Consider the following 21799-nt stretch of genomic DNA (forward strand, 5'->3'; position numbering starts at 1 on the left):
AGGCATACAAATACACATTTACTAATGTACACACAATGTCCAACGTGTCTAATCAATACTAAACTCACCACGCAGTTCACCAGCACCCAGTATAAAACCCACTACACAACTCACCAGCACCCAGTACTAAACTCACCACGCAGATCACCAGCACCCAGTACTAAACTCACCACGCAGTTCACCAGTTTCCGAGCGAGATCATAAGCTACGCGTGTGCGTGTGTGTATCTTTTACAGAGTTTTATTCAACACACGACACGATACCTTACGACTGTCACCGTGAGCACACACACGGTTGGCACAACGCTGAACCAAACAGATTCTCTCCCGTTAGATCGGATTGCCAGCTTGTTTATGGATTATTGTTGTTTTATTTTTCAGTAGCATTCAGCAGTAGTCACGCCAACTTGTAGCGCGCTCTAGGCCTCGGCAAGGTAAGGTCATTTACCCTTCTTACCGGGTAAACGGGTAAAGGTCAAGGGGTAAGGTAAAGGTAGCTCGGAAGAATTACCCGGTAGGGTAAAGGTAGGCTCGTTGCTTTTCACCTTTTACCTTACCTGCTAAAGGGTAAAAGGTAGGGTAGAGTGATTGTATTGTGGTAAGGTAAACGGTAAGGTAAAGGTAGGCTCTCCTCGAGAGAGGACGACTCAGGGACGCGAGATGGAGGAACCGCAGATGAGCGGGGGAAGGCAGCAGCAGCATCCACGCGATGAGCTGGGGCTACCAACAATTGCCCGCCCCCTCCCCAAGCTCTGCATCCCTCTATATATTAAGGGCGCCACGGTAACGAGATGTTAACTACCTTGCCTGGCATGCAGGAGGTCGTGGGTTCGATCCCGACCCTGATGCCTGTATATTTGGAGTTTGTGTTTCTCTCTCTCTTTTCCCGTGGTCACGTGGATTTTTCTCCGGGTTCTTTCGATTTTCCCCTCCACATTTTGAAACATGCGTTTCGAGTATTTAGCTGCTATACATTTACACGTGCTGATCAGCACTTCGTTGAGCTATTATTTTTGGCCAGGTTGCTTCTGAAAAAGAACTGTTATAGCTCAGTGGGCCTTACCTGGTAACATTAAAATAGTAAATAGCAGTAAGGTGTTATCGGCCAATTGATTGGTTTTCATAACCGAGGGAGGAAACCAAAGCACCCAGAGAAAACCCACGTGTGCGTGCGAAGGGGCAACGCTCTATCCCGTACAGACGGAACAGATGGAGTCCACAGTTTAGCTCTAGCGCCTTTTTCAGGCAAACCCACGGAATGGCTCCCTCCTCGACGCCCACGGGAAGGGAGTTTCACAACATCTGTGCGGTGATCCACCAACTCCCGCTGCTGCCTCCACAGTGCTGGATTACAGGCAACCGTGCATCGTCACGGCTGCCCGGTCATATAGAGGAGTGCTGGCGCAGTGGTTGGCGCACTGCACTTACCGGCCAGGCCACGTGCGTTCCATTGCTGCCGACCACGGCATTCGTCACCAACGCGCACTGCCCAGAGTGGTGAAGTATGGTCAAACAACTCGCACGACCCAAACGGCGTGGGGTGGCCTTCATCCAGCAGTGGATGGAAAAGGGCATAGACGTATTTATGTACTGTATCTATGGACAGAGTGCACCCACCTTCGAAACAAAAACGGACTGACTTCACGCTGGTGCAAGTGCAATTAGCGAGCACCTATTAAGGCCGTCACGGCGCGCGGCGGCGTGATGTGGCCTATAGCCCCGTACCACACCCGACCACCTTTGTCCGAACAGTGCCGATCTGTACACACAGCTCCACGTGCTAATTTAAGGCTGAGTCGACCTAGGGATCTCGACGACAAAGTTGAAGGCCGTCCAAACTCGTGCCACCACGGCCCCCCTCCCCTGAGCCAACCTTGCACCTCCGATTAGCACGGTTGGCTACGTACGGTGCGAACGAAGATCATCATACGGTCCGTGCATAGTGGGGCTGGAGGTTACTTATGACCTAAACACTAATCTCATGTCAAACCCGAACCCATGCAGCTCAGGTTCAACCCCCTATCCTAACCCCTACCCGAACCTTCACCCTAACCCGTACCCTAACCCCTGTCCTAACCTTTACCCTAACACCTCCCATAACACCGGCTCAACTCCCAATGCGAGAGAGAGTTCCATCACAACAATGCGCGCTACGCACTCGGTCTAGGGCTCGGCAACCTCCGGCTCCGGAGCCGCGTGCGGCTCTTCAAGGACTGCTGCTTCGTGGCATCATTCACATCGCATTGCGGCTCTTCAAATATTGATGGGGGTTTTTTTTTTTTACCGAATTCGAAAACAATGTCTCTGCTTGTTATTTTACTTGCAGACCCCTGCGCCAAGCACAATCCACGAGGCAATGTGCACTGGTGACTGTGCACTAGTTACTATGTACTAGTCAATGTGCACTACGTACACGTCACCGTGCACTATTAGTCGTGATGTACGAGTGAGTGTGCACGAAGTACTATCCACTATGTACGAGTTGCTATTTACTAGTCAGTGCGCACGAATGTACTTGTCACTATGTACCAATTGCTATTTACTAGTCACTGTGCACAAAGTACTGGTCACCGTGCACCGGGCACCGTGGTGGCTGGCGCTGCGCACTAGGAGCGCGTCATGATGAAGAATACGAGCGGGTCGAGGCACGTGCTGAGCGCCGTCACCTGCAGGCACATCTCGTTGAGCATGTACCAGCGGTGCCTCCCATCGCAGCCCGCTCCCGACGCGTCTGCCTGCGCCGCCACGTAGGGCAACCGCGTGGCGTGGTAGGGCCCGTAACACACCACGAACGCGGCGAACATCCACAGCAGCTTGAGCAGCGCCCTCATCTCCACGCTCGCCGCCCCGGGCGTCCCCGGCCGGCGTCCCCCGGCGCCGCGCCGCAGACGCCGGCCCAGGAGGCAGAAGCCGACGACGAACGCGACGCACGCGATGGCGTAGAGCGCCGTGAGGGCCACGTTCACCCGCAGGACGTAGGGCTCCTCGACTCGACCGCTGTACTCGAAGCAGGCGGACTCCTTCCTGGCCGCATCCCTCGTCGTGTTGGTGCCGATGATCTCGAGGTACACCGGGGTCGCGAGCGCCAGGCTGAACACCCAGGCCAGGGCGCACACGGGCAGCGTGTAGGCACGCAGCACCGCGCGCGCCACGTTCCCACCGCCGCCGCCCCCCGCGCCAGAATCGCCGTGCCGTCGCCACAGCTGCACGAAGCGGTAGACGCAGAGGCAGACGAAGAGGAGCACGGAGACGTACATGTGCACGTAGAGGAGCGCCGACACGGCCGAGCAGAAGCCGGCGCCGAACGGCCACGAGCGTTGGCGCGCGTAGTGGACGATGCGAAAGGGCAGGCTGAGCAGCAGCACGGCATGCGCGGCCATCAGGTTGAGGCCGAACACGGCCGGAGCGCTCTTGAGGTCGCGGGACGCGGGCCCCAGCACTCGCCAGCACGCCAGGCCGTTCCCCACCACGCCCAGTACCAGCAGGGTGCTGTAGAAACCGATCATCCCCTCATTGGAGCCCTGCGGGAGGAATTTGCAGTGCTCCGGTGGCATGCCCGCTGCCCGCTCCCTTTGCTCCGTCATGCAGAGGATTCGGTGTCCTGTTTGTTTCGAAACACTCAGCAGCAGCGCGCTCCGCTGTGGGCCGGTTCGATGATGGCCGTTGTCCTCCTGGACACGCGGAGCAGGAGGCGAGGTTCCACGGAGACTCGCGAGATGGGACGAGTTTTGTTTTGAGATGGAGTTGGAGGTCAAGCAGTGACCTCAGCCTGGAGGGAGCTGCATCTTTTGGGCAAGGGACCTTCCCTTCCTAGTCCCTCGTCAGAGCACAGATGGGTGCCACCTGCAGTCACAACACCAACGCACGACCAGCGATAGTCAATTCGTGCGTGGGATTTTGTTCTCGATGGGTGGGGCGGTAGCGCAGTGGATTGCACATTGAACCCCTGGCTATCCTGGGATCAATTCCCAGCCATGATTGCCAACCGGTGATGAGTGGTCTAATCGATAGAGGGGCGGCGACCCGTCCATACAGGCGAACTTGGCAGTCGCCTAGGGCGCCAAGTTAAGTTTGTGCGCCAAATTTGAGGGGGAAAATAAAATAAAGAAGATGTCAGTATTTTAATTCCCGTGCGCGTACAGAGGGAATATTAATTTTCATGAATTTCTCAATATTCCTGAGAATCTATTGGTTGGACAGACGGACGGACGGGACCAAACGAATCATTACTCCTCTGTTTAAAAAAAAATCTGCTTACAAAACATTACACGGAAAATATGGGCCGAAATGTCTCGCAGTTTAGCAAAAAAAACCTCAGCCTGGAGCTGCCTTTGGGGTTTGGGGCGCCGATTTCGCGACGTGCCCAGGGCGCCAGCCGCTGGCAGCGAGGGTAGGGCCGCCCATTGCTGGGCCCCACACCTCCCCACCACCTTCACCCACCTGCATTGACCAGTGTGGTGAAGTTTGTCATCAAACAACCTTCGTGCAGCAGTGGGCTGAGAACGGCTACAATTATTATTCATATTTTCATTGCGGAATGTAATTTCCAAAGGTAAAATGCAGCATTTAAACGGTCTTGACATCCAGACATGACATCACTTTTGAAACACGCGGCTATGGTTTGGCCATCTCAGGCTGCTACCGACCAGTTGAACACCCGGTTCGAGTTCAGGGCCCGCGTCGGCGAAGATGGAGCTTTCTCGCGCACATCCTGACCGGGAATAGATCTCGCGCCACCGCTGTCCGCGCACACGCAGAAGAAGTGTGACGCGTGGTGAGGTAAGCAAGATAGAGAGAGATAGAGTCAAGGAGAGAGTCAAAGAGTCGCACAGAGAGTCAGAAGAGAGTCAGAGAGTCGAACAGCGAGCAACTCAAAGCGAGAGTCAAGGAGAGAGGCAAAGAGTCGAACAGAGAGTCAGAAGAGAGTCAACGAGAGCGTCAAAGAGAGGGTCAAAGAGTCAAACAGCGAGACACTCAAAGCGAGAGTCAAGAAGAGAGGCAAAGAGTCGAACAGAGTCAAAGCGAGAGAGTCAAAGCGAGAGTCAGTCAGTCAAACGAGTCATCGAGCCTTGGGTGGGAGAACAGTCAGGTTGCCAGTTGACGCACATAGAGACCCATAGACTCAAGCAGATACCCATAGACTCACATAGAGACCCATAGACGCACCCAGAGACCCATAGACTCACGCGGAGACCCATAGACTCAAGCAGATACCCATAGACTCACATAGAGACCCATAGACGCACCCAGAGACCCATAGACTCACGCGGAGACCCATAGACTCAAGCAGATACCAATAGACTCACATAGAAACCCATAGACGCACAAAGAGACCCATAGACGCACAGAGAGACCCATAGAGTCAGACGGAGACATTTAGGCTCAAATAGAGACCCATAAACTGACAGTGACGCAAAGACTCGCGGTCGAGATCCAAGCGCTCAGAAACACAACAGACTCGCACAGAAACACAACAGAAACACAACAGAAACACAACAGACTCGCACAGAAACACAACAGAAACACAACAGAAACACAACAGACTCGCACAGAAACACAACAGAAACACAACAGACTCGCACAGAAACAACAGAAACACAACAGAAACACAACAGACTCGCACAGAAACACAACAGAAACACAACAGAAACACAACAGACTCGCACAGAAACACAACAGAAACACAACAGACTCGCACAGAAACACAACAGAAACACAACAGACTCGCACAGAAACACAACAGAAACACAACAGAAACACAACAGACTCGCACAGAAACACAACAGAAACACAACAGACTCGCACAGAAACACAACAGAAACACAACAGACTCGCAGAGGTAACGGTGCGGCTCGGGTGTGCAGGTACGGGCGCAAAAAACCGCGAGTCGAAGTTACGCAACGCTGCGTAAGCGTATGCTGTAAGTACTGTGTGTACTGCCGTGATGGAACTCACGTGGCTTGAGTACTTGGTCACAGCGCTCATCGTCCAGCCCGTGTGCGGGGAGCCCAGAAGCTTGGTACAGCCGAAAGCACGCGGTCCCGCCCTGCGAACGGTCTGTGGCGGGACTTCTGGCTTTTCGATGGCGTGGGGGGGGGGGGGATGGGTTACATACGGCAAGAGGGTAATGGTAATGTATGTGCTCACACACACACACGCGCGCGCGTGAGTGAGTGTGTGTACACGGACGCAAACGAGTGAATCGGTTTCCGTTCAGTTTCGCAAAACTCTAATCTCCACGCCGGGTGCCTTATCGGCCATGCAGCGAACGAGGGCGGGAGGACGGTGGGGGCGGCGATGAGGGCTGTGACGTGTGCACATTGAACTTTTTTCCCACCGTACGTAGCCAACCGCACTATTCGTGGGTACGTGGAGTGATGGGAGCATTCGATGTTGGTGGGGGCATGTAAAAGGGGGTGGGGGGTGGGTGATGGGATGATGGTGGTGCTGGGAGGGTGGTGATTGGAGTTTGGTGGTGAAGACGATGAGAGCTTGATGGTGGGGATGATGGGATGATGATGGGAGGATGGCGATTGGAGGATGGTGGTGAAGACGATGTGAGCATGCTGGTGGGGATGATGTGAGGATGGTGACGGGAGGAGGGTGGGTGTGTTGGTGGTGTGGGGACGTGTGTGCGTGGTGGGGCAGTGGTTTGGTCGCACACTCAACGTTTCCCACAGCCTATTTCCCGTCACACGCATGCTACTCTGGGGCGTGATTATGGCGGCAGCAATGGGTTCGGGAGCTAAATGCCAATGTCGAGGTCTGCCGCTGGCCACGACGGGAGGGCCCTCAGGAGAGAGAATTCGTGTCGCTTTGCTGTTCCTCGCCCGTTGAAGAAGCGCAGGCTACAGTGGTTTACTGTATGATCCATAGTGTGGATTGCATGGCTGCAATTGTACTACTGTGGCTGACGTCTTTAATTGTATATCTACGTGTCTCCCAAGGGTCTCTGTGCATCTCTGTGTATCTCTATGGGTGTCTGTGCGTATCTCCACAGGTATCTAAGGTTATATTTGTGCCTCTGTAACTTTACTACGTGGCCCATAGTGTGGGTGGCATGGCTGCAATCGCACTACTGTGGCTCGTGTCTTTAACTTTCAACAAGGGTAGCAGTGCGACACGTTACGAAATTACGATTTTATTGGTTCTGAAGTATGGTACGCTATTATGCTGCGATACTTTTAAATTAGTGACGCTACGGTTTTACGGTAGGATATTTATTCACCAGGTATGGTAGGAGAAGCACGCTTTTTTTGGGTCGTACCCTTCTCGTACCAACTCAGGTGGTCGATTAATTCGAAGCTAAGTTTCTTCATTTCTGATAATCGTACTCCCCTCTTGGCTTTAAAGAAGGCTGTAAGAATTTAACTCACGAGTTATAAAAAAAAATACAGCAGGCAAAGATGTATTCATAATATAGTTTTTTTGGGTTCGATCGCGTAAATATTAATGTCCTTAAAACCGCCACCACCCGACACAGCCAATTAGTAAGAGTTGTCACATAAACAGAACGTGCCAATTCGTTACTAGTACAGCACATCGGTGTGTTAGAGAGCAAATTCACAACATTTACAATCTGAGTACGATGTTTCGCCAGTAATTACAACTCGGCAACAATTACAACTAGCATCATCAGGCAGACAGCCACAAATCTGGTTGCCCGCCTGATGATGCAGGTTGTAAAAAAAAGACTATATTATGGATGATATTGGTCGCGAAAGCTATCATACCTCAGTGGGCCTTACTTGGTAACATAAAGAATAGTTTATAGTTGTTTGATTAGTTTATAGTTTTATAGCATGGGCCTGCTGTTGATGTTGTGATGCGGTTGATGGTTACCCACCGCAGTGCCTTCGACGAGGAGGAGGAATTTCAAAGCCAGGAGGTGTGCGATGTTCGGCTTGCCGAATTTGGTGTTTATTCTTCTTCTTATTATTATTATCTGTACTCATGGCATCGCATGGACGCTGTGAGAGGTCGAGGGAAGAGGACGAAAAAGCCTCGCCGATCACTGCCTCGTGGCGGCACTCGCTGGCATCACACGGATGCTGCGAGCGGCTTGAGAAGGCAGGACGGCGGGTGGGGGGGGGGGTCTTGGCGGACAAGATGTTGAAAAGATCTCTTTCGAACAGCCTCAGGCTCCCCTTTATTTCCCCCCTAACTTCAAAAGCCCGGGGTTGCATTGTACCGCACGGCCAATCGTGCGCCTACCGTTGATTACAGCCCTGACATGGATCCCGCTAAGACAAGCTGCGTGCGTTCATGGCCGATCCCTACTTCAGTAGGGGACGTGCGTAGTTTTGTAGGATTCGCTTCCTACTATCGACGTTTCGTCGCGGGCTTCGCGTCCATTACCAAGCCCCTCCACGCTCTTATGGCCAAGGGGGCAAAATTCAATTGGGGCAATGCAGAGCAGGCCACGTTTGACGCCCTTCGAGAGTGTCTGGTCAATGCCCCTCCCCTGAGTTATCCTGATTTTTCGGCGCCGTTCCTTCTGGACACGGACGCCAGCAATACAGTCATAGGGGAGGTATTGTCCCAGATCATCGATGGCGTCGAGCGTGTGGTCGCCTACGGAAGTAGGGTGTTGTCGCCCGCTGAGCAGCGATACTGTGTCACCCGTCGAGAGCTGCTGGCTATTGTTTTATTTGTACAGCAATACCGACCGTACCTGTACGGTAGAAAATTTACCGTACGCTCCGACCACGCTGCCCTACAGTATGCCCTCAGGGTTGAACAGCCGTCTGGTCAACTCTCCCGCTGGCTAGAAGTTCTTCAAGACTACTCATTCACCGTTATCTACCGTAGGGGTGTCCGACACGGCAACGCCGACGCGCTTTCGCGGATGTACGGTCGGGCCGCTGCAAACAGCCAGTAAATAACGCGCCTCCGTCCTTCACCGCGGCGGCCGAGGGTGTGATGGATCCCCTTCTGGAAACCGCCGTGCCCGCCGCCAAGGACGCCTTGTTGGGCCACGACTCTGACACGTGGGGCCGCCTCCAGGTGGAGGACGGTTTCCTCCTTGGGATACGCCGTCGAGCCAGCGAGGTCCACAGGCAAGGGGTTTCTGAGGGGCCAGTCTCTTGTTGTAAGGGATGGCCTGCTCATGCGATGGGATGGCAGCAACCAGAAATACAAGTTGGTCGTGCCCACGTCCCTGCGCGGGAGGGCTGTGTTGGCCGCCCACCAGCGTCTTTTACACCTGGGGATACAAAAAACCCTTGCCACGCTCCGGCTGGAATTTTTCTGGCCGGGCATGGCGGGGGACGTCGCTAACTTACTTCAAGGTTGCCCCCAGTATGCTCGGCGAAAGCCTCCCTCTAAACCGTCATGCCCGCCCCTTCAATTAATTCATGTATCCCGCGTGAATGAGCTGGTTGCGCTTGATATCTTGGGGCCTTTTCCTGTCACTCCCCGTGGTAATAAGTACCTATTGGTTGGGGTTGAGTACTTCACCTCCTGGCCTATGGCCTGGCCGCTCCCCAACCAATCGGCGGCAGCCGTCATGGAGGCCTTTCTCCAGGGCTATGTCCTCGATAAGGGCGCTCCGGTGCGGCTGCTGACCGATCAAGGGAATAATTTTTCGTCCACCTTGTGGAGATCCCAATCTTCTTGCGATTCGGACACCTCGCCTTACCACCCACAAACTGACGGCAAGGTTGAGCTAAACAGGACGTTCACCGCTATGCTAAGCCACCAGGTGTCCGAATCGCAAGAGGATTTGGATATCTGCCTACCGAATGGCACCTCATGCGGCTACAGGGATTTCCCCATTTTATTAGATGTATGGCAGAGAGGCCAATCCCCCAGTGGATGTTCAATTGCGTCTCATGCAGGCCTCCCTAAAATCCAAGATCGCCCAACACATTCGGTCCGATGTCCAAAAGTCGGTAGAGGTGCGAGAGGCGGCGAAGCACAATTCGGAGGCCCGCCAATTAGCCAACGAGCAACTGCGGAACCTCAGAGTTTCCACTCAAAAGTGGTCTGTGGGTGACAGGGCATGGCTCCATTGCCCCCAAGTGCCACTGTCAACATCACCGAAGCTATTGGCACCCTGGAGGGGCCCGGTCGACATTGTGCGGGTCGTTCGACCACAGTGTGTGAAGGTCCGCCACGAGAAGTGGTGCTGGTTTGTGCACCCGTCGCGTCTCAAACCCTTCTTTCCTCATCACATACACCCACTCCACGCGGGGGCCAAGGGCGTAACGTGTCCGACGAGCCGAGTCGTGCGATCGCTGAGCCTAACCTTCAGCCCAGCCGTGTTGTTGCTCCCTCAGACGCCTCGGGAGTAGCGCCTCGGTGGTGCACTGCCCCAGCCACTGCGGACACCTCCCGCTCGGCTGACACATCACTGCAGGACCCCCATCCTCCGCTTCATGCAACCCCGCGGCCACGTCTTCCCCCCGGTGCTCACGATGGTCCATCTACCAGAACTCGATCCAAATCTAAAACTTTCTCCTTAACACTGCCATGCTCATCCGGCTCTCAGGTCAGCTCGAGGCAGTGCCCTGAAGACGAAGACAGAAGGCCGGCTAGGCTAGGACCCCGGGACCCGACGTCCTTCTAAGGGCCGGGGCCGAGCGCGGAACAGTGGTCAGACCTGCACCTTGGCTGGATCGGGTCAGTTAGCCTCCCCGAGGTCACCCTTAGCCGGAGGGCTCTGAGTTAGTTCCAGTGATAGGGCACGTTAGCTCGGACGCTATACCCCCCTAGAGAGCGGGGTAAGAGCATTGTGTTACCTTGTTATAAATAAATGTGTTGCCTCTAAAGTAACGTCTCAAGTCTCCGTGGAACCCACTACAGAAGTAACCAGAGGTGTGGACTCGAGTCATGTGACTTGGACTCGAGTCAGACTCGAGTCATGAATTTGATGACTTGCGACTCGACTTGGACTTGCATAACAATGACTTTGTCCCACCTATGAGATGTGGACTCGAGTCATGTGACTTGGACTCGAGTCAGACTCGAGTTATGAATTTGATGACTTGCGACTCGACTTGGACTTGCATAACAATGACTTTGTCCCACCTCTGGAAGTAACAATTGCTGATATGATCTGTTGGCTCTCTCTCCAAATCATTGGCACTGCAAAAAGCATAGATTTACTTTTCCTGTTCAACCACTGGTGAAGATTTGTTGCACAAGTGTTGCAGCATATGTGTGGGGCCCACATCTTGTCCTGATCTCCAATTTTGCAGCACAAATCAAGGTGATAGGCTTTCTTAACGATAGCGTTTATAATGCGTTTTTGTGATGCAAAGGTCACTTCATCACAAACATAGCAGAATTTACCTGCTTTGTTCACACAAGTATGAGGCATCTCTGCTCACTTTGGCTTAACAGATTTGTGTCCCTATACGAAATAAAACACTGACAAATAATAGAGGACGACACTGTATGATTTATAGAGCTGATATAGCGCAATTTGTTCATCAGAGGGATGTAAGCCTATACTTTGTGGTTCTTTCGGTAACTAGGCACTGCTTTTTGCAGTGCCTAGTTATGATTGCATCATGCATGACTTCTAGGAATAACATGATGCAATTCATATCATGTGTAGGGGTGTTAATCAGCACTCCCCATCCTGTTGGCTGCTAGCTCCCCCTTCTTGTCAACAGGAGGCGGAAGCACTATCACGCCAGTGTTAGTGACCATGGCCCAAGGGCCAACGACAATCCCTGGGAAGCGGATCCTGGGACACATTCCCCGGACCCCGGGAGGGGGGACTGGGGGATGATGTCACCTTCCAGAAAGTTCTGGAAGGTAGGCGTGGCTAGGGCGGAGCAAGCCACGAACCAGTACATAAGCCGGACCTCTCAAGGGTCTGTCTCAGTCATCTCCAAGCCGAAGACTGAAGACCTGGGCTGAAGTTAAGACCCTGTTGGACCACAAGCTCCATCATCCTTCTAACGGGCCGGAGCTCAGTGAGGCCAGTGGTCAGGACCCGAAGACCCCGGCACGGTCGGGTCAGCGTAGCCTCCCCTAGGGCCCAGCCGGAGGACAGGAAGTCAACGGGGTCCCCAGTGCTCGGGCCCGTGTGTCCGGAGGCCATACCTCCCCAGGTATCGGGTAAAGGGGCCGCTACCCCTTTGTGTTAGGGACCTTGTAAAATAGATTCCTAATAAATATCGTGTTGCCTCGCAAGAAGTTATCCGTCGATTATTACTCACTACACATGTATGATGCAATACCAGGTTCAGATTGAATCATTCATTATTTTGTTCAAAAAGGAAGTATTGTCCAAACCCAGTCAAATATGTATTTGAGTAATTTCTCGTTTAAATTGAGATCCATTCCATTTATAACTCACTTTTCGTCCGTCATTCTCATGTCAAAGGTCGTACATACTGACCCAGAAGCATATATTTAAAACTAGAGCCAATCAACAATTTTAAGCTTCATTTTCATACTCAGTGACCCAGTATTAGTAAAGTTGGACTACATTTATTTCGGAAGCATTTTGCCTGTAGACGAGTATAATCGTCACTGGTGTTGCCCGTGAACGGGAATCGAACCCGGGTCGCCTGGTTCGTACCGCAGCGCGCTAACCACTACACTTCCCACACACACGTGTATTTGCATGCACACAAACATGCACACGTACAAGTATATTCAAAAGATAAATATTCCCTGGAAAGCCTTAAAAGTCTGTCGGGGAAGGTGCTGTTCGCGAGTAGGCCAGCACGGGAACACGACGGGGTTGAGGGGGGGGAGAGGGGGGCTGCACCGCCCCCGGCCGCCTTTATCTCCCCACTGCTGATATTTACACACCGCACCAGATACTCAATTTAATGCTGAGTCGACCTAGGGGATGCCCACAACCAGTTCAGATATTTCATCAACCGATTTTGGTTGTGAGCGGGGTTTTCAGAACTCGGGGCACCGGGTTTGTAGCGCAGTGCTCTGACCGCTGCACCACCGCTCCCCCGTACACTGGGTTTCAGAATCAGAATCTATTTTTTCTTGGAGAAATCCGATTGGCTCAGAAGTTCTTTTTCACGGATGTCCAGCACAGGGAAAGTTCCTTCTGCTCTGCTGCTCCTCTGGCCGTGTGAACGCCCTACCCGGTGTTGCTTGTGAGTCAAAGTGGCTTGGTTAAGACCCCCACGTCTCAACACCCATTCATTCTCTCTCTCTCGAGATTCCTTTGGTATGAATTCGAGTCTTTTTGTCGAGCAAAGCCTGCACTCTGCTGATAAGGCACCGCGTGTCGAAACCGGACCAAGAGTTTTGCTCGCCTTGCAACATTGCTGCGGTAAAATGATTTGTAAAAACATATATGTGTTCATATATTTTATGTGATATAAGGAAACAGTGTGGTAAATGATTACAGCCATGAGCACTCCACTGCTGGATGAAGGCCTCCCCATGTCGTCCCATCCATCACGTATGCAGCAATCCACCAAAGACAAAGACCCCCCGTACAACCTTCTTCACCAGACTGTCGGGGCAAGTGCTGTTGGCGAGTAGCACCCATGACGGTCAGCATGGCACGCGACGAGAGGGTGGGTGGCCCACATTATGCCCGGCCGCCTTTGTATCCCCAGTGGCTATGTTTACACACCGAACCAGGCACTAATTTTGAGGCCGAGTCGACCTAGGGGACACCTGCGCACGTGCCCGCTGCTGTTACTGTTCCCATTATCCGCAGCGGTGGTGAACATGAGGTAAGGGTGAAACCGCGTGCGGTTCGGTAACGGGGGTGGGGGTGGGAATGGCACATTATTAAATTATTTCTTCCGCCTCGGAAAGTAACGGCCACCACGGAAATGAACACGGTGCCAATTTTGGGCCATGAAGCTCACCTCGTGAATCTGGTGACTGCTGTGGCAGTGGTGCGCGCAAGAATGCGTCAAGACGATTAGGCGGTGTCACTTTTGAAATGATGAATTGTAAATATATCTCATTATCTCGTTCAGTTTTAGGGCAGTGTTACGACTCACACGCGTTGTTGTGTGTGTGCGCGCGGTTGTATGGGGAGCGGTGGTGTAGCGGTTAGCGTGCTGCTCTCCTGGGCCTCCTCTAGGTGGGCTCAGCCTCAAATTAGTACCTGGTGCGGTGTGTAAGCATCGGTACGAGAAAGACAAATGCGGCCGAGCGTGGTGCTGGACACTCAGCTCCTCGTGAGCCGTGCCGACCTTCATGGGTGCTACTCGCTAACAGCACTTGCCCCAACTGTCTGTTAAGGCTGTATGGAGGATTTGTCTTTGCATGTCTCAGTATGGGGGAGAGGTGGCGCAGCGGTTAGCGCGATGCGTTGCAAACCTGGCGACCCGAGTTCAGTTCCCGCTCACGAGCAATATCAGTGGCGAATATCTGAAGTGGTCCTGTGCCTCCTCTAGGTCAACTCAGCCTCAAATGAGTACCTGGTGCGGCGTGTAAACATCGCCACCAAGGAAACAAATGCAGCCGGGTGTGGTAAGAGCCACCCACCCCATTCGCGTGCCACTCGCTAACAGCACTTGCCCCAACAGTCTGTTAAGGCTACACGGAGGGGGAGGGGGGGGGAATCTTCGTCGTCGTTGTGCGACGTTGCTCGGATCTCTAAGAAGGTGCGTGTGGACTGGGGATGAATCCGTGGCGCGGTGAGCAGGAGGAGGAATCTGCGAATGGCCGCGATGAAATCTCTTTATTCGCCGACTCACAGCAGCAGCTCCGACTCACAGCTCCTCCCACTCACAGTAGCTCCTCCCACTCACAGTCTCCCCTCCCCGCGCACCCACATCGCGGCCGCCGTCAGTGGCGAGCGTCCCAGTCCTTCCGGCAACCCTCGTGGAACTCCCACAAACATTTCACCATCAAGTCCGTTGGTGGGGTGATAACAGCGGCGATGGGCAGGCGTACACAAGCACAGATAACAAACGAAAAAAACAACAACACTCGACACATTCGTCAATAGCACACGCACACCCATTCGTTGGCGAGACACCGTGATATATAGAGGATTACAAAGCTTGGGGCAGTTGGTGGTCGCTGTGCCTGCTCACCGCCTGGCTGCTGCCTTCTCGCTTGTCTGTCAAAGTTCTTGCCACAAATGAACGCCAGCGTCGGCTAACGTTGGTCTAACACTCCATGTCTCCTGAGGTCTCCAAGTCGCCCTCTCCGCCCCCCCACTCTCTGTCTTTGGAAGTGAATATTGTGCAGCGTGTTATAACACGGATATTAGTCTTATTATTAAGACACAACACTTTGCTGATCTCGTCAAGGAGCATAAACCATCACGCGAATTCCGGTCATCTTCCCAGCAGCAGCCGCGGCTTTTGGCTACTAGCTACTAGCCATCGAACAAAGACTGCGGCCACCGAATCGTTCTCGATGCGCTTCTGTGGCCGTCTGGAACGCTCTTCCTTCCGATATTCGGAAGCCACTGGGAGCTATGCACTTTTAAACCATCTGGATTGAAAATTAATTTCTTTAGAACTGCTGGTGCGATGTGTGAACATCGTGCCCTATCTCTATGCGCTTCTGTGGCCGTCTGGAACGCTCTTCCTTCCGATATTCGGAAGCCACTATCTGGATTGAAAACTTTCTTTAGAACTGTTTTTTGTGTTTAGTTTGTTGTCCTTCCCCCGCACCTCCGATTAGCGCGGTTGGCTGCGTACGGTGCGAAATAAGTTCAACATACGTACGTACGTGTCCCAGGAAGCACGGAACGTTTTACCAACGTAGAAGTCGTCCTCTCCCTCTATCTCTCTTTATGAGTGAATATTCTACAGTGTGTTATTATAATACTGCCCGAAAGAGGAAATTGTGTATAATGGGCGGACGTTTCGGGCAATTACCCTTCTTAAAAGCAGTAACACATAACACGCGTGTGCTCTAATACCCACGGGGTCCCCGGATAATCATTACGAGCGCTATTGCCAGTGACATCCACGCATCCAGCAGCGCGTTACGACGGGCGAGACTGCTGATGAGATCCAAAAGGCTGAAACCGGTCCAGAGTTGAGTTTTGCTCGGTTCAACAAAATGCTGCTCGATGGTGTTTGGCGCATGGGTTATTTATGTCTGGGGAGACAGAACGGGGTTTCCGCCGATGTTATCCTTCTCCACATCATAGAGATTAATCAAATTCTCCCCGCCAGTAAGACGGCCCATTGCCCGAAACGTCGCCAATTATGTACGTTCCTCCATCGGCCGGTGCTGTTGACGATTGCGTGGGATATTCACTGCGGTCGGCCTCCTCTCAACTGGCAATCGGTGCAGAGTGGCCTACCGAGCTGCGAGCCACTGCGACACGCAGAGGCACAGATGATGATGATCATGGGCGAGATCAAAAGAGAAACGCAGCGAGAGATGGAGATGAGAAAGAGCTGTGGACCGGAGGTAAAGATTTGCCGAGTTGTGAGATGAACAAGAGAGACGGGAGCGATGTCGATAAGAAGTACAGATTTCGTGGAACACTCCACAGTATGGGAAGAAAGCGTGAATTCTCGAAGGACGGAGAGAGAGAGATTTAGAGATATTTCGCCGGGAATTCTATCGCGCTTGGGGCGAAGGTTCGATCTCGGAACTCCTCAATGGAATTCCGCTCACCACACCGCGTCGCGTGCCTCTTGTCCCGAGGGGGGCCCATTTCAACGCGCGGTCCAGAATGCGTGAGCTCCTCGTCGATCGAACCTTCGCCCCAAGCGCCATAGAACTCCCGGAGGAATATCTCGTTCTCTTTCTCTCTCTCCGTCCTTCGAGAGTTCACGATTCTTTCCCATACTGTGGAGTGTTCCACGAAATCTGTACTTCTTACCGACATCGCTCCCGTCTCTCTTGTTCATCTCACAACTCCTCGTCGAGGAGCTGACGCCGCACACACGGGCGGGTGTGGCGTGTCCCGGGGCCGTCCCCCGGTGGAGTTTGAAACAATTGAACAATTATAACAACAGCAGCACCACCCCCTACCCGTTTTTCTCAAACCACTGCTGGATGAAGGCCTCCCCACGCCGCGTGGTGCACGGTGGGAGTTGTTAGACCATACTTCCCCGCGCTGGTCCAGTGCGCGTTGGTGAAGGTTGCCGGGGAGAGACAGTCCAGGTACTGGTTCAGGTAGCGTTCGTCGCCTCGCTCACGTTTGTCGTTGTTGGCCTGGGTATCGAACTCGTATCGTTCGTAGCACAGCGTGCACCAACCAACCACTGTGCCACTGCTCTCCCAACTGCGTATTATTCACTCATCAGAAAAAAATATTGTTGTACTGCACTTCTATGCTACATCATCTCTACTCCCCGACTTCACCGAGCTTCATTGACCAGCGCGGTGAAGTATGGTCAAATGACCCCTCACCAACCCGCACGGCGTAGCAGAGGGTGAACTTATCCAGCAGTGCAGTAACAAAAAGGGGGGGGGGGTGGGGAGAAGTGATATACGAAGACAAAGATCCCCCGTGTAGCCTTTAACAGACTGTTGGGGCAAGTGCTGTTAGCGAGCACATTTGAAGGCCGGCACGGTACGCATGGGGGTGGGTGGCCAACACCACGCCCGGCCGCCTTTGTCTCCCCAGTGCTGATGTTTACACTCTCGCAGCAGGTACTCATTGAAAGGCTGAGTCGAGTTAGGGGAGGCCGAGGACGGGTTAAATTATTCGCCAGTTATTGGTCTGGAGCAGGAATCGAACTCGGGTGGCCGGGTTCGTCGCGCAGCGCGCTAACCATTGCACCACCGCTCCCCACCAGTACATAGGGACGCCACGGTGGCGAAATGTTAACTACCTCGCCCGGTACACAGAAAGTCGTGGGTTCGATCCCGATCCTGACGCCTGCTGTATATTTCGAGTTTGCGCGCCTCTCTTCCCATGGTCGCGTGGATTTTTATCCGGGCTCTCAGGTTTTTCCCTCCACGTGCGTTTAGAGTATTTGGCTGCTTTAGATTTCCACGCGATAAGCCACTTTGTTGCGTTGTCATTTGTGGCCAGGTCGCTTCTGAAAGAGAACTACGCAAGCTCAGTGGGCTTGAGCTGGTAAAATAAAAATAGTTAAATAGCTTTGGAGTGTTTTCTTTTAACATCACGCAGGGCAGCTCAGAACAGCGGTGTGCTGCATCAACTTGCCCCCCTAGAGCCAGCACGTGTAGCTACGGTGCTCCTGCAGCACCACTCGAGCACGGCAGGCTAGCAGTGGAGACAGGCGAGACCACGTGTGTGTGTGTGTGCACCTAGCCTGGCACAAGCGCCGTGGTGACGTCAGCACCACTTTGGTGGTACACGGCTGCTGTTGTTGGCCGCTGCTGCTGCCGTTGTTGTTGCGTGTGGTGACGCATGCGGGTGCGTGTGCTCGCTAACAACACTTGCCCCAACAGTCTGTTCAAGCCCATACGGGGCATCTTTGTCTTTGTATTGGGCTGTGTGTTGTGTCGGTGCGTCAGTGGCGACACGTGGCCTGGCCGTGTCCGCGGCGTCACCACGAGCACGCCACGCGCGCGCGCTGCCTACACGGTGCGTGGCGTGTGTGTGGCGTGTTCACGGCGGTGGTGGTGGGGGGGGGGGGTGATGGCGGTTGGGGGGGGGGGCAGCGGGTTGGGGATGTGGGGGGGCACCACATGCACAGGGGGAGCCAGAGACTCCCTCGCCCCCCCCCCCCTAGAGGAAGGCGAGCAGCGTGGACGCCGCGGCGATGAGGAGGGCGGCGAGGAGCCCGCAGCCTCCGGGGGCCGCGAGCAGGAGCATGAGGGGGGACCCCGCGGCGCTGCAGTCGGGCTCGGAGCCCTGGGGGCAACTGCACACGGACGCCTGGAAGGCCACGTCGGCGTTCTGGGGGGGCACGCCCGAGTCGGTGACGCGCAGCTGCACGCGGTGCAAGCCCAGGGGCAGCGGCCGCGTGAGCACCAGCTGAGCGTGCGTGCCTGTGGGGGGGGGGGGAGACATGGGGGGAAATGTGGAGAAATACGGGGGAGATGTGAGATGTTGGGAGGTAGAGAGAGAGAGAGGCATTGCGAGACGTATGGGAGATACGGGGAGGTACGTGGGGATGCATAGTAGACACGTTGGGAGACATTGGGAGATATGGGGAGACATGGGAAGATATGGGGAAAGATGTGGATATGCATAGGATCGTGGGGAGATTCGGGGAGATGTGTGGGGATGCATAGGAGAGACATTGGTTGACGTTGGGAGATGTGGGGACACGTGGCGGGGGGGGGGGAAATGTGCTGAGAAGCTTTAAACTATTGTCATTGTAGTGGGTATTTAATGTGGCGCTACACTCTGATGTTGTCGGATAAAACATTTATTAAAAAGTCTATTTAATGAAGTAGAACGTGTTGTCTATATTTATTTAAAGTTACACATTTCTCAAACCCCCCACCCCCCCTCGTCACATCGTCACAAATGTCTGACCACGCCCCCTAGGTGCGTGACGTCATTTATGGACGGCCCCAAAGTTCTCACGCGTGGACCCCCCCCCCCGCACCCCCAACCCGGGGCCCGCCAGACGTCTGCGGGGCCGTTACCGTTGGCCCCTTCGAGCTTCCACGCGGCGGCCGAGGCGCCGCGCAGGACGAAGGAGAAGGGGCCGCCGTTGGTTCCCGCGTCCCGGTCGGAGGCGCGCAGCAGCGCCACGGCCACGCCGCGGACCCCCTCGCACACGCGGCCCTGCAGCGGCGTCACCATCGGAGCGTTGTCGTTGACGTCCACGAGGGTGATGACCAGCGTGCTCGTGCCCGTGGCCGGGGGGTTCCCTGCGGTGGTTGGGGAGGGGGAGGGGGTAGGTTTCAGTTTACAGTTTCATTTATTAGGTACTAGCTTTACTACCCGGCTTCGCCCGGGGCTTGGATTCGCCACGCCCGGCCGCCTTTGTCTCCCCAGTGGCGATGTTCACACACCACACCAGTTACCCAAAAAAATACAAAAGTCTATTTTAATAATTTTTGAATGGTGTACAGTCTGGAAAGTACCCACATGCCAAATTTCAAGTTTGTTGTATGTCGGGAAGCACGCTAAACATTAAACATTTTGAACAGACACACATAATCACAACTTTGCCTTTTATATATATAAAACCCTATGAGCCATGCGGCTCTTGAATCGGGTGCAACCGCAACAAACAACAACATGAACAAGAAACATCTTAAAGTGACTACACGCAACAGAAAAATCCAAAAACAGCAAAGTCTTCCAGAAAAAACACAATATTTCAACGTTGGGTGTAAAAATCCCAGTGGGATGTAAGTCAAACAATACCAACCATAAGACAATTTAGATAAAAGTTATCAGGCTAACTCTGTACTACAACAAACAAACATGGCTAAAGCAAAAACTTTTCAAAATTACCAAAATAAAGCTATAAAAACAATGTAACGGTGATCATAGGAACTGTGATTAAAATTTAACAATAAACGATATACATAACATGTACGACCAAACTTTGCAGCCATAGCTGGCTGCAAAGTTGGAGTGACTCATTCAGCTGGCTGCATGAGTCACTCCATAACAACAGGAGTATCAGTAGCAGTATCAACATTTTTCAATACACCTTTAAAGATCAGCATACTATAATCAAAACTCAAGATCATACTTTCCAGCGGTCGATTCTGAAAAAAACGAGCCATATAGATTAGTGGGCCTTACCTGGTAAAATAAAAATATATATATATATAATTTGGTACACACAAGATAAATTGAGAGTGATTTATTTTTCAAAGTAAGCTAATTATTTTGTGTCTGTGCCAGGCTAGGTGCACTTTTATGACGATGATGTCCTAGCTGCTGATACTATATCTGCTGTTGCCGAAGATAACATTGCTAATGCTGTTTTTGCTGCTGATGCTACTGTTGCTGCTGTTTCTGCTGAGAATGCTCCTGCTGCTGCTGATTATGCTGCTGCTGCTGATGCTGCTGCTGCTGATGCTGCTACTGCTGATGATGGTGCTGATGCTGATGCTGTTGCTGATAATGCTGTTGCTGATGCTACTGCTGCTGATGATGCTACTGCTGCTGATGATGCTGCTGCTGATGATGCTGCTGCTACTGATGATGATGATGCTACTGCTGCTGATTGCTGCTCACCGTCGTCCGTGGCGAGGAAGGACGCCGTGTAGTACCGCCCATCCTGGACAAAGCTCGACTCCCGATCGAGCTTAGCGGCGGTTCGCACCTCGCCGGACACCGAGTCCACGCGCAGCCAATTGGCCGGATCGCTCAGGATGGAGAACCTGGGGGGGGGGAGGAGGGGGTAGGGGGGAGGAGGAGGTAGGGGTGGAGGAGGGGGGTAACGGGGGAGGAGGGGGTAGGGGGGTAGGGGGGAGGAGGGGGTAGGGGGGGAGGAGGGGGTAGTGGGGGAGGAGGGGGTAGGGTGGGAGGAGGGGGTTGCGGTGGAGGAGGGGGTAGGGGAGGAGGACGGGGTAGGGGGTGGAGGGGGTAGGGGGGGAGGACGGGGTAGGGGGGGAGGACGGGGTAGAGGAGGGGGTAGTGGGGGAGGAGGGGGTAGGGGGGGAGGAAGGGTAGCGGGGGAGGAGGGGGTAGGTGGGTAGGGGGGTAGCGGGGGAGGAGGAGGTAGGGGGGGAGGAGGGGGTAGGGGGGTGGGCTCTCATGAAATTGTCTTTTCTGAGACCAAGGTGCTCTGCAAACCTCCTGGCTACCATCAAAGGTTTGTACACGAAGCCATCCAAATATACAAACACAGACATAATTTCAACCGTGATGATGGGTACAAACTTAGTAATCATTGGAAAGATGTTATTAACCATGCAAAAAAGATTTAACTACACATGTTTGGACCATCTTATTTGACAGGCACTATTCAGTTACCATATAGTTTTTTCTTTTTTCACACACTGGTTTTCCTACTTTAAGTTTTACCACACATATTTGG

The 21799-nt window shown here is 53.3% G+C and overlaps 2 protein-coding genes across 2 annotated transcripts in view; both read right to left on the reverse strand.

Annotated features, from left to right (window-relative positions):
- Positions 1-3: 3 nt before the first annotated feature.
- LOC144727738 (putative G-protein coupled receptor 34) lies at positions 4-6224 on the reverse strand. Its single transcript, XM_078606795.1, has 2 exons — positions 5955-6224; positions 4-3842 (listed from the first exon to the last, which is right to left on the reverse strand). The coding sequence occupies exon 2, from the start codon at positions 3581-3583 to the stop codon at positions 2606-2608; it is 978 nt and encodes a 325-aa protein (XP_078462921.1). The 5' UTR covers positions 3584-3842; positions 5955-6224; the 3' UTR covers positions 4-2605.
- Positions 6225-16997: 10773 nt separating this feature from the next.
- Positions 16998-21799, reverse strand: part of LOC144727739 (cadherin-13-like) — a 34515-nt gene continuing 29713 nt past the window's right edge. The window contains 5 exon segments of the mRNA XM_078606797.1: positions 16998-18559; positions 18562-18795; positions 18798-18833; positions 19440-19667; positions 20995-21140. Coding sequence (XP_078462923.1) covers positions 18420-18559; positions 18562-18795; positions 18798-18833; positions 19440-19667; positions 20995-21140 — 784 coding nt within the window. The 3' untranslated portion in view covers positions 16998-18419.

Source organism: Lampetra planeri, chromosome 26, assembly GCF_965212315.1.
Source record: "Lampetra planeri chromosome 26, kcLamPlan1.2.h2, whole genome shotgun sequence".
Classification (NCBI taxonomy): domain Eukaryota; kingdom Metazoa; phylum Chordata; class Hyperoartia; order Petromyzontiformes; family Petromyzontidae; genus Lampetra; species Lampetra planeri.

Bases quoted from the DNA above. Each gene is read 5' to 3' on its own strand.
- LOC144727738 (XM_078606795.1), bottom strand. From the start codon at position 3,583: ATGACGGAGCAAAGGGAGCGGGCAGCGGGCATGCCACCGGAGCACTGC.